The sequence below is a fragment of the Sitophilus oryzae genome, unplaced genomic scaffold (assembly GCF_002938485.1).
Source record: "Sitophilus oryzae breed Bouriz unplaced genomic scaffold, Soryzae_2.0 scaffold_302_pilon_pilon, whole genome shotgun sequence".
NCBI lineage: Eukaryota > Metazoa > Arthropoda > Insecta > Coleoptera > Curculionidae > Sitophilus > Sitophilus oryzae.
In genome coordinates, this window is record NW_022146866.1 from 1,913,748 (window position 1) to 1,931,801 (window position 18,054).

Here is an 18,054-nt window from a genome sequence, read left to right on the forward strand (position 1 = left end):
AAGAGGGCGAAAAAAACTACAAGGATATGTTTCTACTTGCTCAACAGAGTATCGATAACCCCTTGCAACGATGACGAGAAATTGGTTCAAGACGAGTTGAAATTAATGGCTTACCAGAGTTACACAAGGATTCCGGCTCTATCGGCCGGAGGTTTCTTTGATATCAATTTTAGAGTTTTAGGTCTCATGATTAGCAGTATAACTTCGTATTTAATGGTCATTATACAGTTTTTATTGCGACCTAATAATTCGTCTTAGATAATATACATTTATATTAAGTTAATTTAATAAATTATTTTTGTAACTATTTATTAAATGATTATTTCTTTATTACAAAAATTTAATAAAGCGATGAATTATGAAGAAATACTTGAATAGTACCACAAGGATATTAAACGAAAATAATAATAAATTTAAATAAACAATATTTGGCGATATAATTCCGGAAAAAGCCGAACCGCTCCGAAATTTTCAAAAGTTTTGGGTCGCGACCGTTGCAACAATAGCGCCAAATAGTGTTTACATTGTCCTTATGGGCACTTTCCAATCTAAACTTGTTTCATTTATCTATGGATTAAAGTCATTCTTGAAGAAGGTACCTATTATTTTAAAAAAAGTTTAATATCGTTGTAAGTCAAAATTTAGGAACATAATTAATAAATTATTGTATCACCGGTTTTTGATAAGTGTTCAAATATTCAATTTAATGTGATAAAGCGATACATGCATAAAATTGGCAATAAAATTATTCTAAAATATCGTCATCGATCTTCATGTAAATTTTAGATCATACCAGATCATACTGTATTTTCAATATGGCGACACTTCCAGGCATCTTCCAGGTACCAGGGCTGGTATATTTAGTTGCCTAGTTGTAGTTCTGTCAAAAAAGAAAATACGAATGTCATATGTCATGTCATTTGTCATTTTAAAGTTGAAGTTTTCAAACGATAACGTTTTTCGTTGTTTACTTTTATATTTTATTAGTATTTTCAGAGGTATTTTGCATATTTTAGAATAATTCTTATGAATTTATCATTGAAATGCATTGTTTACTAGAATTTTAATACGTCTGCTTAAAGAAATTACCCGAAGATGATTATTTTATCAGTTTTTGAGGATTTAACATGGATTTAACCTCAAATTTTTATTAGCCGTTTAACAATTTTTCATAGAAGCATTTACTAGGAAAACTCTAGGAAAATGCATTCTCCTGAAAACTGGACAGATGACGAAGATTTTGTTGAACATTTTAAAAAAGAACATAACGAGCAGTTCTATGTTCTTGTTAAAATGCATTTATCTTTTTTACTTCATATGCCTACCGAAGAGTATGTATTTATTGAATTTTAGTGTTTAACGTAAGAGACAAATTATTTTCATGTTGTAGATCTGATGTAATCAATGAAAAACATAAATTAAAAAAATGGAATGTTGTACCGTTTGGAAAGAAATCTAGAAATAGAAATATAACTGAAGGGACGTTTGTTTCTAACGATTTGCTTAATCAAGTTTATCAATTAATACATTTTATTAAAGGAGAAGAAAGTAAGTTTTTTTTGTCATATTAAGGAATGTTATTTATTTTATATAATTTTAGAATTAAAGACTGTGGGTATATTTCGGCGTACTGGTTCAGTTGAACGTCAAAACGAATTAAAAAATTTATTACAGCAAGGATGCACTATTAATTTTGACGAGAATAATTATACAGTTCATGACTGTGCATCAGTATTGAAAGGCCTGTTAGCTGAATTACCAGAGCCTTTAACAAACGATACCCAGTTTCCAATTTATTGTCAAATTATGGAATCTTATGATTTGAGTGATATTATTCACCAATTTAAAGTACTGCAGTGCTTGCAACTTCTTTTTCTCTTACTGCCTAAAGAACACAAGGATTTTTTAAGAGATCTATTTGGTTTATTAAATAAAGTAACTCGATATGAGGATGCTAACAAGATGTCTGCTGACAATTTAGCTAAATTGTTCACACCACACTTATTATGTCCTAGAAAATTATCACCTGAAATGTTACTGAAGGAATCTCAGGCTTTATTTGGATTAGTTGCTTTTATGATTAAAAGATATAAAGAGCTTTTTAAAGTGCCTGGACAATTAATGTTAGATTTTCGATTGCATTATGACCAGAAAAATGCACTTAATGAATCTGTAAAAGGAGCAGCACATACAGTATTTACTTTTGTTGATAATAAACTGACAGCCAAAGAGAATGAAGAAAATGTTACGGAGACTGCTTTAGCTCAACTGTACGCTCATATACAAAGTCTACCAGAAAGCTCTAAGAAACGTAAATTAGTCAAACAATTTAATAAAGAAAATGGACAGGTACTTTTCTAGGTCTTATTTTTTTATTTTATTAGTTAGCATGGTTATTTTTAGGGAACGCCTTTACAAGTTCTTAGAAGTTCAGTTCCAAAAAATAAAAGTTTTGGAGATTCAATTAAAAAGCATATGTTTCATAAAAAGCTGATAAAAAATATGAAAAAATCCGGATTTTCGCAGCTTAAAAGTGCAAGCAGTGAAGAAATTTTGAATGTGAGTAGTATTATTATGGATACATAATCTAAAAACCGAGCATATAGTTATTTTGACATACAAGATACACTTACTATTGGCATTTGAAAATCAAAAGTTGTAGTCATTTCCGGTTAAACAGGAAGTAATGAAAAACAATTGAATATGTCAATCAACCCTAATTTATGTCATATACTAACATTTCGTTTTTATCTGAGAAAATAAAAAAGCTATAAGGGTTAGCTACTTTTGAGAAACACTGGATATATTACTTACTAGTGAAAAGTTCTTTTAGTAATTTTCTTATTTTTGGTTTTGAACGATCGCATGCTGTAGAAGTATTACTACTAAGTATTACTCCACACACACGCTACGTCATAACCTTATACTAGAACATACCTCTAGTAAGTGTATCATAATTGTCCAACGCATTTTTTGTTCTTGCTTCAAAAACTGCATGCTTTTGCTTATGTAATTTTGCAAACTGCATTTTTTTTTCTTTAATTCATCTGCATGCTCTATCTTTCCACTCATATACAGAGCCCCCCTTTACAAAGAAAGGCGTCCAGGGGGCGACTCTTTTGCCATAATAACGACAGCAGTTCTGAGACCGAGGACCATGTGAAACCGAAGCGTCTGAAAGAATATCTCGGGGATTCTGCGGAAAGAACTAGAAGTAAAAGCGATTCAGATATCAGCCTGGGTACGTTGGGTCATTATAATAACTTTTTTTTAACTTAAATCATCATTCTATCTATTAACACCATTTGGTTGATGCAAAACCTACAGGGTAGTTTCTATTCTTCATACATATTAAATCTCCTCTGTGTTTATCGTTGACTTGAACATACAAAATGTTATAGAAATTTTAAAAATGATGAATAAACGATAATATTGTGATATTTTTTAAAAAAATAATTAAAATGAAGCGAGTCGTTCATTTTGAACAGGTTTTACGAATCCATATTTAGTTATTTTTGAAAGATAGACCTTATTTCTTTAGTTAAATAAGCAAAAGTTCCTAAATTTTCGCGACATAATATAGTACTTGGTTTACAACGTGCTTTTGTGTTTTTTATATAGAATCTCGTTTAGGATGTTTTTGAATACGGCCTATTCATTAGACCTAGCTAGTAGACTTCGCTAGTATATCTTTGTATTATAGGCTTGGTGCATTCTCCGCCGGTGCTGCCACTGCGGGAATATCGTAAACAACTAGTATATATATACAAATACACGGGTTTAAATAGCGAGTATACGAAAAATTTATTATATTATTATTCTAAAAGTGTTAGGAAGTATAATTTGTAAAAATTCTAAAAATAAAAATAAAAAAGCAAATATTTTGATATCTTTAGAAGGTCTAACTTGTATTTGTTATTCCAGTTAAAAAAAACTTTTTAGATGAGTTCAACTACGGTAGCAAGCATAGTTTTAATCACCAGTTTTGCTAGTGGGGTCATAATTGGGGCTATTTCGGCTATAACGAACCAAATAAACCAAACCAAAAGTTGATTAAAAAAAGTATACCATTAATATTGCAAATTACATTTTATCCTCTCAAGCGGCCCATACATTATCAAACAAATTGCTCAACGAGTTGCAAATGTATGGTCCCGTTTGATGCGTTGCGCAATTGTTTGGTAAGTTTCAAGAATGTTTAGATTGTTTTGTGCAATAGGACTGTTTGAGCAACGCGTTGTGTAGTGTATGTGTGTGGTGCGCTTCGTTGTGCAATATTTTAGTTCATTCGTTCAAATTCTTTATTTTCTTTTTCGTTTTTTGGTATCATCGACATCATCTAGGGTATGTACGATAATAATTGATACAGTGGCAATTGAGGACATGATTGTTTCTCGAACAATGGACAAATTTTAATAAAAAGTTTGATCAAAATTTTACTAAGTGCATGGGTGATGCATTGTGCAACACAACGTTACGCATCGCTTTGTTGCGCACTTTGTTTGATAATGTATGGGCCGCTGAATCAGTTGTGCAACGCAACGGTGCGCATCGCTTTGTTGCGCAATTTGTTTGATAATGTATGGGCCGCTTGCCGCTTCATAGTATGTCTATTTAATTTTTTGATTATATAACGAGTACTTTGTTTACTCACTTGTTTCGTCGAACTGCTTTAAATCCATTTTTGCTTTTGATCAAATCGGCGTGAGAAACTATGAAGCTATAAAATGTTTTGGGAAAATTGAATTACCGAATGTTATTGCACCTAATAACGCCCTAATTACGCTCTTCTTTACGCGTTAACATTTTTTCGGCAACTTTATTAACATTTGAAATTGTCACAATCATGACCAACATGACAGACAGGCCAGAGACATCGATTTGTGATGTCACCGCACTAGTCCGGCTTTTGTATTGTGCCATATGGTACTGCATATAGGTTTTGCATAAATAATAGTATTTATTGATAGTTTTGCCAGATATAAATATGAAAAATATTATACAGAAAGGTATTAAAAAATAACATTAACTTTTTATCACGTTAAAGTAATTGAATAGCATTAAAATTTAGATCTAAAGCACGAATATTAATATGAAATAAAATACAGCATAAGATGAACAAAATAAAATCTAGATAATAAAAAGCGTGTCCTAAAATTGCGTTAGCGGGTATTTAGCAACTAGTAATAATATACCTGTGATAAAAAGTTAGTCCAAATATTAAAAAATTTGAAAACTGTACGTTTATCGATAAGTTAAGAAAATGTATTGTATATGATAACGGCAGAATACATTTTAAAGTTTAATTAAAAATAATTGTAAAAATTTGCCCAACATATTTAAAAAATGTGGATATCAGATAGAATTAACTATTAACATTAAGTAATTTGTAGTTCGATGTTCATCAAGTAACCATCTCCATAAATCGTAAATAAAAAGATAAAGATATCATTTTTTTTTATATAAAATACTGAAATAAAGTACAAATTCATTTAATTTCTTTAAAATATATTGCCATTTCATAATAATAATAATACTTTTCAATATTTATTTCATCCTGAATTTCCAAATCTTGTTTTCTTTCATCGGGACGTTTTCTCTTTATGGGAACATGCACAGAGGGTCCATAAGAGGGTTGATTTGGAAAAATTGTAGGCACAGCATGTTCTGTAGGTTTTGGACGTGACCTAGTTACAGTTAATATTGTTGGGAAAGAGAATGTAGACAGATCCTGAGGACTTATTATAATTGCTGCTACAAGGCACAGGCACAGAACAATGTCGGAGAATTTTTATTTCACAAAGTAAAAATAAAGAAACGAAAACTGTTTTACATAAAAATACACGTCACTTACGTTGGTTTAACACTATACACTAACACTAACGCTATTAATTATGTTTTTATATAAATTCCCCAACTTTTCCCTAGTCCGGACACACAGCCGGCATCGCCGGTGTTACTATAATTTTTACCGAAAGTATGTTTTTTTTCGCGGGTACGATGTTATGAATCGGATCTAGATAGTTCACTATTCACTCAAAATTATTTAGTATAATTTTATTAGCATAGAAACGCGTAAAAAACACAGATTTGTTGCGAAACTAATGAAAACAATTGGTTTGTTTACGACTACTAATTCTGGATCACTTCGGTAGAACTGTCAAAACAGTCAGGCCTTGAATATGACGTTAGCCACGTCACAATACAACACGACCCCTAGTTCGAATTCTTTTTCACCTATTTTTTACTATCCAAAACAGCGTTATATCACACAAACCTCGTACCTGAGTGTTTTATAGTCTCAATAACTGCACTAGCAAAAAACTAAAATACTTAAATATTATGACAAGGCCACGATTTGAATATTATTTTAATGCGATCAACATGAACTGTAACCTGGACGTCGTGAAATACATAGTGAAAATTTCTGATTTCTGCCGCATATAGCGCCGCGGTCAGAATTTTTTGAAATCAACTGAAATGCACCAAGCCTATAGTGTAATACGAACATATTTTGAAATACAAACAATATCTATATGAAAAATTATTTGATTAAAAGTGAGGAGAGTATCCGTCCTGTACTTTGACTAACGTTTTCCTGTCTGTAAAAACACTGTTGTACCTAATCAGGTGACGTTCCTGGGATCTCTGGTCCATATTTAACTAGCACCCCAGCATGTAGGCCACCCTTACTAAGCTACAGGAATGATGTCTTTACGCCGGAAAATGAAAATAGAAGGAGTATGTCGCCCATAACCAGGTCGGCTCAGAGAATGCCCAGAGCTATGCAGGTGAGCATAAAAATAACAGAAATTTTCTGCTTATTTGGGTTACGCTTCTGTTTCTGTTGCATTTTGTTGCGATATTGGCTCTTTTTATTTGCTTCTATTTTTAAAATGAAATTTATGTTGAAGATGATGTTTCTAGGCAACCATATTTATAGATATACATATTCCTTTTAATATTGATGTATATCAATTTTGATCTTGAACTAAATATTCAAATAATTGTCTTTGTTTTTTCTACAAGTAATAAAGGCATTAGATTATACAGGGTTTTTCACCACATACGACAGGTAGTATTGTAGCTAAACGATTAGATTATTACAAATTGTAAGTTTTAGGTTCGTTGAAGGCCTATTAGAGCTACAATTTTATACTACAAAATATTTTTACAAGATATAGAGAGTCCCAAATAAATAAAAAATATCAAAGTTGTATTTTTTTAACTGAAACACCCTGTATATTATTACATTTTTAGTTTTTACGATTAAAATAAAGGTAAATTTGATTATGGTTTACCGTATTTTAATCTTACCGTTTTTTAAATATTTACGTTTTTGTCAAAATAGACTAACAATTTTAATGCTTCGTTTCTCTAGTATTTCAGTTTTTAAAACCATGTATTGTACAGGGTGGGTCAAATTCGACGCTTTTAAATGGAAACACCTTTTTCTATAGGAGATAGACAAAACCTAATATCGGTGTCCGGAGCTCAATTTTTGTCAAAACACGATGGTGAAAACCGCACATCGATATCTGTTACCGTTTCGGAGTTACGGGGTGTTTTTCAAAACTATGCATTTTTAACAAATCGCTGTAACTTTTTTGCTATGGAAAATTTTGTATTTTTATGAAAACATTTCCGAAGCACCTTTTTACGTAGAATTTAATGGTTTAACTATAATTTTTTTAAAATTAATAATTTAAGAATTATCAACAGAAAATTTGATTTTTTATATGGGTCACCCTGTATATTTTTAATTAACTGAAAAGAATTTAAAATTACCTTTCGAAAAATATAGCACACTTGATATTTTGTTATAATCCCCTTCGAAATACAGAATTTTTAAAAGTTCGCCACTTTTAACTAGTAGGCTTTGGACCCCTCATTGATATGCCCTTAATGGAACTCGCAAACATATTTTCCAGCAAGACGACGTACCGCCTCTGAACGCTGAAGTTATCAGCAAATTTCTGCAGCCAATTTCAAGAATAATTGCATAGCTGACCAAGAACCCAGCCGTTGGCCGTCGAGGCCGCCTGACTTAGTGCCTATGGATCTAATCCTATGGATATATTTGCGGAAGAATAAAGATTCCTTATTCTTCTGTATAATCTAGACAAGAATTAGCAATTATACTTAGCAGTTATGAGAGGGTATCTTTCACCCCCACTGAATTAATGAATTCCGCGAGAAATGTTCAAAAACTGCCCCGTCTGTCCATAACAGAAGACGGTCGATATGTCGAACACCTGTAGCATGTCCTGGTTTGCTATTTATTTTTATTGTTATTAGATATAGTTTAAATGTGTTGATGTTGGTTAAATATATTTTAAATTGTTATAAAATTCTGCATCTCTTATAGCAAATATTATTTTCGTTTTAATTGATGCTCACAGCTAGAATTTTTTTGCATTACAGCCGGTGCCGTTCAAAGCCTACTTATTTAAAGCGGACGAATTTTTATATACTCTATATCTCGAAGAGGAATCGAGCAAAATATCAAGTGTGTTATATTTTTGGAAAGGTAATTTTAAATTCTTTTCAATAAATTAAAAATATACAGGGTGCCCCATATAAAAAATCAATTTTTCTGTTGATAACTCTTAAATTATTAATTTTAAAAAGATTATACTAAAACAATTAAATTCTACGTAAAAGGGTGCTTTGGAAATATTTTCATAGAAATACAAAATTTTCCATAGCAAAAAAGTTACAGCGATTTGTTAAAAATGCACATTTTTGAAAAACACCCCGTAACTCCGAAACGGTAACAGATATTGATGTGCGGTTTTCACCATCATGTTTTTTATGAAAATTGAGCTCCAGACACCGATATTAGTTTTCGTCTATCTCCTATCGAAAAGGGTGTTTCCATTTAAAAGCGTCGAATTTGACCCACCCTGTACTGAAGTTTTTCTATTTACGAAATTTTGTGTTGCCATAATAAAAATTATACTACCTTATACATAGTGTCTAAAAATTTATTTTAAATAATTACTAGCTTTAAACGGCAATAACTTGTTAAATTTAAATAGAACACCCTGTATATTTATGAGAATCAGATGCACAATTTAATTGTCTATCAAATTGTATTATACCATTTTTTACCTATCTCTTCAAGTTTTCGTAGAAAATGCATTTTCTTATAATTTAGACCTCATTTATCAATATACCCATGGAATATTGACATTTTAGATTATTTTTAAAGATGTAACAAATTTTCAAAGAGTACATATACTAATATTGTCGATATAATTGGCAATTTTATAAAAAAAACAAAAACTGTTTAACTATTTGTTAAAGAGGACCATTTAATATGATCCCAGTATTCAAACTAGGTACATTAATTGACATTTTGCGTTGACTAATAATAATTGCTCCAAATACTAAAAAACTGAATTTTGTATTTGTATTAGACAGTATAGTAAAAAGTGACACCTTATAAACAAAGACTTCGCCACATTTTGGTGCCCAAATGTGGTACAAAAGAACCCTTTTATTTTCTAAATATTTTTCGCTCACTTATTCTGTTCTAACAAAAAGCTCATCAATCAAACAGCAATTAGACGAATGCCCTGTAAATTGATATACCTTGAGGCTATTTCCAAAACAAATGAGATTATAAATTTTTCTCTATTAACTCATCCTGGACAAAACAGAACTTTTCTTTAGTTTGAAACATTAAAATAAAACGCCTTTAATATTTTTTCTTGTATTTACGATTTTGTTTTTACTTTATTGTAATATTTTATGTTTGTATCAGGAAACAATGATGACTCCTAGAAGTAGAAAACCCGTCCTTTTGGTATCAGGAACCAATATTAATAACTTGGCCAAGATGTCTCCAAATCTACAACCTGAAGTTATGGAAGGCACTGGAACAATATGCAACACCCCTCTTGTCCTAGAAAAGGGGTTAAAACGACCTCTAGAACGATCAGTTGCATCAACTTCTTTTGATGTTACACAAAGCCAAGATGGATTTGTTGATACGATACCAGACAATACAAGAAAACAATTTACCAAATCTAAAAGTGATGGCGATTTGAGCTTGAATCGCGAAATTTCCAAAGTGCCAAAGATGAACAAAACTGACAGTCCCAAGTCTTTAACTACAACTTTTAAAAGGTACCTGACCAGTAGAAATATTGAAGCTGATGACTCGCTGTCGGATTCGAGCTTCTCGAGTCGTTCAGATGATTTCCAGTCTTACACAGAACTGCACACTGATCCCAGTAATAGTTATAAGGAAAATGTTAGTGCCGTTAATAGTGGTAATCAAGAATATTACAATGAAAATATTAGTGATTCTTTATTGTATATTCTTGACGGAAACTATCCTGATGATGTCGGCGAAGGTGGAAAAGAATTAGTGCTGAAACCGAGACAGTTTGATAAGGATGGAAAACCTACTGTATTTGAGACATCATTTTAAAGACATTGACCAAACTAGTATGTGATTTATAGAAATAATAAATACATTCTGTTTTTTGGTAATTTATTGAAACAAATATATTTTAATTTTGTGGTGCTGTCATTGATGTGATTTTATCATCTATTTTTTTGTTTGTTCAACCATATTGTGTGTTCTTGATTAAAAATAAATCAAGATTTATGTTATAACAGAATATATCTTGTAAATTAGTGTCAGTATTTTGGATATTTTAGAAGAGCAGAAATATTAAATTATTGAATTTTTTATATCTTTATAGATAAATATAAAATATAAGCACTAAAATAGTTTTAATCATCTACATACTCCACGAAGATACATTTCCATGGTCTTTTACCATAACTCCTTGTTTGTTTAAATTGTCCCTAACACTATCACACAATTTTAAAAGTTCTACATTTTTATTTTCTAATCCTATTAGTCTTATATTTTGTCTAAATTTCACTAATAGTTCTATTACATCTGTTGAATGTGTTTCATTTGCTGTCTGAATATCACCCTTAAAATCTATGCCAAATAAACTTAATGTAGAGCATACTATATTCTTGAAAGCTAAAAGCAAATGAAAATTTTTGTCCAAATACACTTGAGACTTATCACTAACATGTATCATGGTGTTAATTTTCGTCACATTTTGACTAAGCAATTGCACAACTCTTGGAGTATTAAAATTATCACATAATGCTTTGTCAATTTCACAAATAGAGTGTGCTATTACATTGTTTAAAATTGTATTGTCTAAAGAAACTTTAATAAGTCCTTTCTCTATTTCATCACACATGTTTATGAAGTTCTTGAATATCTTTAGTAAATTAGCTGCTGTATCTAATAATTCATCACTATACTCTATCGGTTGACTGTAGTGAGACGTGGCACATAAAAAGCGAAAAACATCACTAGTTCTGTCTTCCAAAGCATCCTTAATGGAAATTGTATTTTTTAGGCTTTTGCTCATTTTAACTGAATCTTTTAAATGTAAATGTCCAGTGTGAATCCAGTAATTGACCCACTGATTGTTTCCATGGAAGGAACAACTTTGGGCTTCCTCGTTTTCATGGTGTGGGAATCTCAAATCTATCCCTCCAGCATGAACATCAATATTGTTGCCAAAAATCATGGAAGCTAAGGAGGAACATTCTATATGCCAGCCAGGTCTTCCCTGGCCCCAAGGGCTTGGATAAGATGGTTCTGTTTCTGATTTTCTAATTTTCCATAAAGCAAAATCAGCTGGGGCCCTTTTGAACAAATTGCTTTTATCTGGTAATGAATCTGTAATTGTTTGCAATTTGCCATAATGTTTACAGCCTTTTGAAACATCAAAGTACACTGAATTATCTTTTCCTACATAAGCTGTTCCATCAAGTTCTAATTTTTTAATGAAGTCAATAATCAAAGGAATATATTCAGTTACTCGAACGACAATGTCTGGTTTGGATATACCTACAGTTTTTAAGTCTTGCCAAAATTCTTTTTCATATTTTTCAGCAATCTCCTTATAGTGAGTTTTTGTTTCGATAGATTTCTGTATAATTTTATCATCGATATCGGTAATGTTCATACAAGTAACCAAGTTTAAACCAAAGTATGTTTTTAATATCTTTTGGATGATGTCTAATCTAACGTAACAAGCTGCATGTCCAATATGGGAAGAGTCATATACTGTGGGGCCACATGTGTACCAAGTAACAAAATTCTTATTTTTCACTATAAACGGTTCATTTTGTCTTGTTACACAATTATACACTTTAATGGGTGTTCTGTATCCTTCTGGCTGTATCCATGTATGATTGAATCTTTTGTTTAATTTCAATTTGTATAGATTTAACAAACATTTTACATTCTTATTAAACATATTTACAACTAACATCGCACTAACGTAGGAAATTAAAAATCTTGATTATAAACAGATTATAAATAAAACATAAAAATAAAAAAGTACGGTTAGAGTTGGGTTAGAGTTACAATGTTTACATCACATACAGGCAACCAGTAATACAGATTAGTAGTTCAAATGTACTAAATATACTGTATGATAAAAAAACACGGCTTCCAGTTGGCTTGGAAACGACGGTCGAAGGCAGTATCATGGACAGTATCCTATTCAGAGATCCTATCGAAGACCATTCCCCTCTGCGTTCACCACATAATTTTACCTAAATCTAAAATAACAGCTACCTTTATCAGCCTTTATTTCAAAAGTCATCCCTGACGCGTTTTCTATCATATTGTGTTTTAAAGGCTTTTTAAAGGTACAAAAAGCCAATACGCCTATTTTAAAAATATTATTAATATAGAGGTTGACTTATTTAAATACATTATTACACAAGTGTTACACTAAAGATATCTTTTTTTTAATAGTATGGATGTGTTATAAACTTTTCATTACAAAAAATATCCGAAATATATCTTCGATCCTTTTTTTTATATTTCTTACACTTCCCACAAAATTAAAAAAAGTATGGATACTTTTAAACTGAAAATATTTTAATATCATCAAAACTTGATCAAAACTATTGTATTGTATACCAGGGTTGGCATGATTTAAATCAAGTGATTTTTTTAATTTTAATCATGTAATTTAAATAAAAAAAAATAATTTTATCGAAACTTTATTATAAATCAAAAAATTAGTGCCGGGAGGCACGTATAGCCGCCTATACTAAAATATGTTAATAAAAAGTTGGTAGGCAGTTCTTTTAGTTTCAAAGTAAAGGAATTTTTCCAATTTTTTTTATCTCAAAAACTGCGACTTTGACTGATTTTGATGTTATTACAAATTTTGTTGCAAATATTATTCCTAATCTTAAATTGAAAACCGCGTTTCGCTAGCTACTGTAATTTTGGAGTTACGATATTTTACAATTTTTAACCCCCTACCCATATATTGAGACTTGTTTAATTAATTTTAAATTATTAAGATCTATACAATGTTCTTTATCAACAATATGTTCGGCAACGCAAGATTTATCCGGTCTACCATATCTTATCTGAGCTTTGTATACGAACATTGTATAGATCTTAATAATTTAAAATTAATTAAACAAGTCTCAAATTACAGGCAATTAGATGCATATGAAAGCATCAGCATTAATAAATGTAAAGATAGTATGAACAGAGACAACGGTCCAATTCATTCAAGTTCTTTGTTCCTACTACTCTAGTGGCGGAAATTTAACTGTTAGGCTCGGTGGGCTCTGACTCGGTTGACTAGATCTTGCCACGCCCACTCGGTGCCCACTGAGCGAGTATATAAACGCTCAACTTGTAGATTGTATTTTAGTTTATAATCATCCGCTGATGATGCTAACATGGTTAGCGAAACGCGCGTCCAGTGTAAAAGTAAAAGTGTTTTGGTGTATTGTGGTGATTTAGTGTTTTCATTTTGCTGTGTAACACCAAAGGTTCCAACCCTCAACTGTAATTTTCTATAACAGATAATAAATCCAAAAATAATTGTAAATGTTATAAATCGATATAAAAATATCTATATTCGTCCATTTAAATGTTGGACCGATTTTTGTAGTAATTTCGTGTGAATCCATTAGACCGCTAAACGCCAGGGATTTATTTTAAAATTTATGTATAAGTGACAAACAGTCACTGTTCGAATACATATTATTCACAGTGTAGTGTAGAACTAGGTTCTTCTGATATAGAGATTATATCTTCATTCCCGAGAAATTATAATTGTTGTCAGAAAATATGTTGTTTTATATATTTTTTTTGAAACGGTTGTATGTTTCCAAATTCCTACCGACATTTTGATAAGCAGTAAGTTCTTTACACTTTGACATTAGATAATACTAATTTCATTCTCGAATTAAGACTATTTCCGAATAGTGTATTGTTTTATTAGGAGTAAAAATTATACATTTTTTGACGATGCTGTACCTTCGAAGAACCATCGTAAAGCTATTCCGACGTTACAGGGAGGCACAAAAAGTACATTTTTACTCCGAATAGAACATACTCTTTTCTTAAAACGTTACAAATAATTTTTTAATCAATTTGAAACATTGCTAATAATATAAACAGTAATCGAGCAACAATTTGTATACTCGTTGAATTTGACACTTAATATTTTTTTGTACTTTTGTGCTTAGGCGTAACAGTGCTTTACTTTTATGTCTAGGCGTTAAAATTACAAAAATTAATACTTTTGAGACGTTTGAAAAAAAATCCTTTTGATCTGAAGCGAGCGACTTTTTATGTGGAATATATTAGCGATCGATGTGGAAAAATGACACGCACCGTAGAATTGTTAATGTTATCGGTATTGGGCAGAGTTATAATGGTTTAGCCATTTAGGATAGGACTTTAATTGGAAATAAGTTCTAATCATCTGATTTAAATATTGTTTTGAATTAAAATCAAAAAAATCTGATTTTTTGATTTTTTAAAAAAATCATAATTTTTTCCAACCCTGTTGTATACCATTTGAAAATGGCGTTATTACAAAATGATTTGAATAAGTAGATATTTTTGAGATGGAAATTTATATACTGTTGCGAGCCGGTGTGGACTCGACCTAACCTCACAATATGGCTCGCCCTCGTATGACCTTAACATCGCATAGACACCGCAATGATTCATTCGTTCGAGAAGAATCGAGTCCCACTGGAATGGACGAGTACATACGAGAACATTCGAAAACCTTCTCTACGCACCTAACGATCTATGGACAATTCTAGAGTTCTTTACCTGTTGGTATAAAAGCCGGCGGCGGTGCATTACATGCACAAGATTTAATCAGTATTACAATACCTTTTCAGACCAATATATAAATGTTTCTTATAGTTAGATACTATGTTAAGGAACATTCTGGATCATAAGTTTTTTGCTTATTTTTTTCTATTAAAAAAAAACAGAGGAAAAGTTAATATTATTTCATCAATAAATACATTTTGCAGTCAAGTTATATGTATTTAAATTAAATATATTTTGTTTACTTATATCTAAAATAATTTTAATTAACGGAAATTGGAAGATGTGTGAAAACCTATATAGACACATCTACAGGGTGTCCCACTTAAGATGGATACAAGCCAATATCTTGATTGTTTGTTGAGCGATCTTTTTCATTTTTGGCAGGAGGCTGTATGGCTATGAGACGTACATTTTGCCCAGGGTAAGAAATGTCATACCTCATAGACGTACGTTTTAATGGGGTTTGATATTTTTCGAGTCAAGAGTAAACTACCCTTAGGACAGTATTTATTTCAAATCTGATAAATTATATTGAATCCTCCTTACCCAAGATACTTAAGTTCTAATTTTGATAAATATTGATACCGGGTGTGTTATTAAAATAAGACATTTTTATTTTTATTATTATTTTTTTAAGTACATACTTACGACGCGACGCCACTGGATAAACAACTGGTTTATTATCAATAACCAATTATCAATTAATAATCGATTTAAGTTTTCAGATAGCTTCCATAATAATGAAGATACGATACAAAAAACTAAATATTTTCAATTTATTTTGTTTACTTTAAAAAATTGTTTTTTAAGTTTGCTAATACAAATGAATAAAATGAGTTACAAAATAATTTAAAAACCCAGTTTTCAATGGAATCTGAAATATGATTTTTATTCGTTTTGAGGAATATTTAAAAAAATCCAAATAGTTATTTAAAACAATCACTATTAACTTTGGAAAATATGCTCTAAACAAAGATTTATAAAACTATAACGAACTAAAAGTCATCATCTTCGACCAAACTTAAATGGATTATTAATTGATAATTGGATATAATTGGTTGGATATAATTGGTTATTGATAATAAACCAGTTGTTTATCCAGTGGCGTCGTAAGTACTTAAAAAAATAATAATAAAAATAAAAATGTCTTATTTTAATGACACACCCTGTATCAATATTTATAAAAATTAGAACTTAAGTATCTTAGGTAAGGAGGATTCAATATAATTTATCAGATTTGAAATAAATACTGTCCTAACGGTAGTTTACTTTTGACTCGAAAAATATCAAACCCCATTAAAACGTACGTCTATGAGGTAATAATAAAAATAAAAATGTCTTATTTGAATGACACACCCTGTATCAATATCTATAAAAATTAGAACTTAAGTATCTTAGGTAAGGAGGATTCAATATAATTTATCAGATTTGAAATAAATACTGTCCTAAGAGTAGTTTACTTTTTTACTCGAAAAATATCAAACCCCATTAAAACGTACGTCTATGAGGTATCGCATTTCTTACCCTGGGCAAAATGTACGTCTTATAGCTATACAGCCTCCTGCCAAAAATGAAAAAGATCGCTCAACAAACAACCAAGATATTGGCTTGTATCCATCTTAAGTGGGATACCCTGTATATATATGAAAATGGTATATAGTAAACTATTAAGTATGTATAACTTAAAATCCTATGTTAATAAATATTGTATATCAAATGGCAAGAACACAACTAACTGCTGCTAAAACTAATTATGTTATAAATAATTAATATAATGCATTATAAAAATTGATTTCAAAATATATTTTGGACAAGTTTCACTCCATAGTTGATTCTGCATGGAAGTTTTATTTTATTACACCCTTCAGATCTAAATAATTTATTACCCAAATTAAACCAATCTCAGTTGTTAAACTTTTGTTAACACATTTAAAATACCATAGTGTTATTGCACTAAACTTAAAATTAAACATATACAGTCTTTTTATTTAAATAAAGTCTCTAGATACAGTCAAAAATTATTTTAATACATAAAATAGTGTGATTAAAATACAATAAGTAAAAAAAAAATCACAAAGTTGATAAATGTTTTCAAAATATCATTTGGAGAATATAGAATATAAAAATTAAAGTAGGAAAAATAATATGAGTAATATACTGGTATGAGAGATCTATTTGAGGTTATAATGGCACAAAAATTAACTGATATTTGTAAGTCTTTTCTTAAAAAAAAAGTATAATAAAACTGTCAAAAGCTTTGTTCAATTAATAGGTCAAGCCTGTCCAATGAGAAAAGGGACAATGTCAAGAGACAACATCCAATAACTGTCACTGTCATATTGTCTCACTGGAAGTACTCTATAATATACTTATATATTTATTTCATTACTTTTTACTCAAGTGTCCTTTACTGTTATCAGCTAAGAAGAAATGTAAACACCTTAAATTATATCTCAATATTTACAGTAGTTATTTACAAAAAAAATACTTGTTCACTTTTAGTCTTAATTCACCGAACACATATTTTAGACATAATTTTATATAAGGTGATATTTCTTAGGATGCCTAAAGGCACTATTTTTAGGATGCTTTTAACAATAAACTTATTTACATATATGAATATTTACATTTCAGAGGGCAATACTGAAAATAATGGAAGTATGTATACAGGGTGGCGCACCTCATTCACCTCAGTTGATTATACGAAAACGGAAAAATGTAGAAACAAAATATTTTATGGGTATATGTAGGAGGGCAATGTGCATAATTTAAGATTATTTTGAAATGTACAGGGTATGTCAGAACACAAATCCACACCAAAGTTATATTTTTTTTATGAAACACCCGGTATTTTATTTCATGCATGCTATAATAAAAAAGATTGTCAA

The 18,054-nt window shown here is 30.4% G+C and overlaps 2 protein-coding genes across 3 annotated transcripts; one reads left to right on the forward strand and one right to left on the reverse strand.

The window, feature by feature from the left end:
- The first annotated feature begins 832 nt into the window (after positions 1–832).
- LOC115884551 (rho GTPase-activating protein 19) lies at positions 833–10,548 on the forward strand. 2 transcript variants are annotated; one of them, XM_030903171.1, is made up of 8 exons: positions 834–998; positions 1,060–1,331; positions 1,391–1,548; positions 1,601–2,349; positions 2,404–2,559; positions 3,079–3,241; positions 6,631–6,791; positions 9,770–10,548. In XM_030903171.1, exons 2-8 carry the CDS (start codon positions 1,204–1,206, stop codon positions 10,439–10,441), a joined length of 2,187 nt encoding a protein of 728 aa, XP_030759031.1. In that variant the 5' UTR covers positions 834–998; positions 1,060–1,203; the 3' UTR covers positions 10,442–10,548. The 2 variants fall into 2 exon arrangements, with proteins under 2 accessions (XP_030759032.1, XP_030759031.1); XM_030903172.1 differs by lacking the exons at positions 3,079–3,241; positions 6,631–6,791 and having other exon boundaries at positions 833–1,331.
- Positions 10,549–10,599: 51 nt separating this feature from the next.
- LOC115884552 (probable cysteine--tRNA ligase, mitochondrial) lies at positions 10,600–12,402 on the reverse strand. Its single transcript, XM_030903173.1, has one exon. It carries the CDS (start codon positions 12,324–12,326, stop codon positions 10,758–10,760), a length of 1,569 nt encoding a protein of 522 aa, XP_030759033.1. The 5' UTR covers positions 12,327–12,402; the 3' UTR covers positions 10,600–10,757.
- Positions 12,403–18,054: the final 5,652 nt, after the last annotated feature.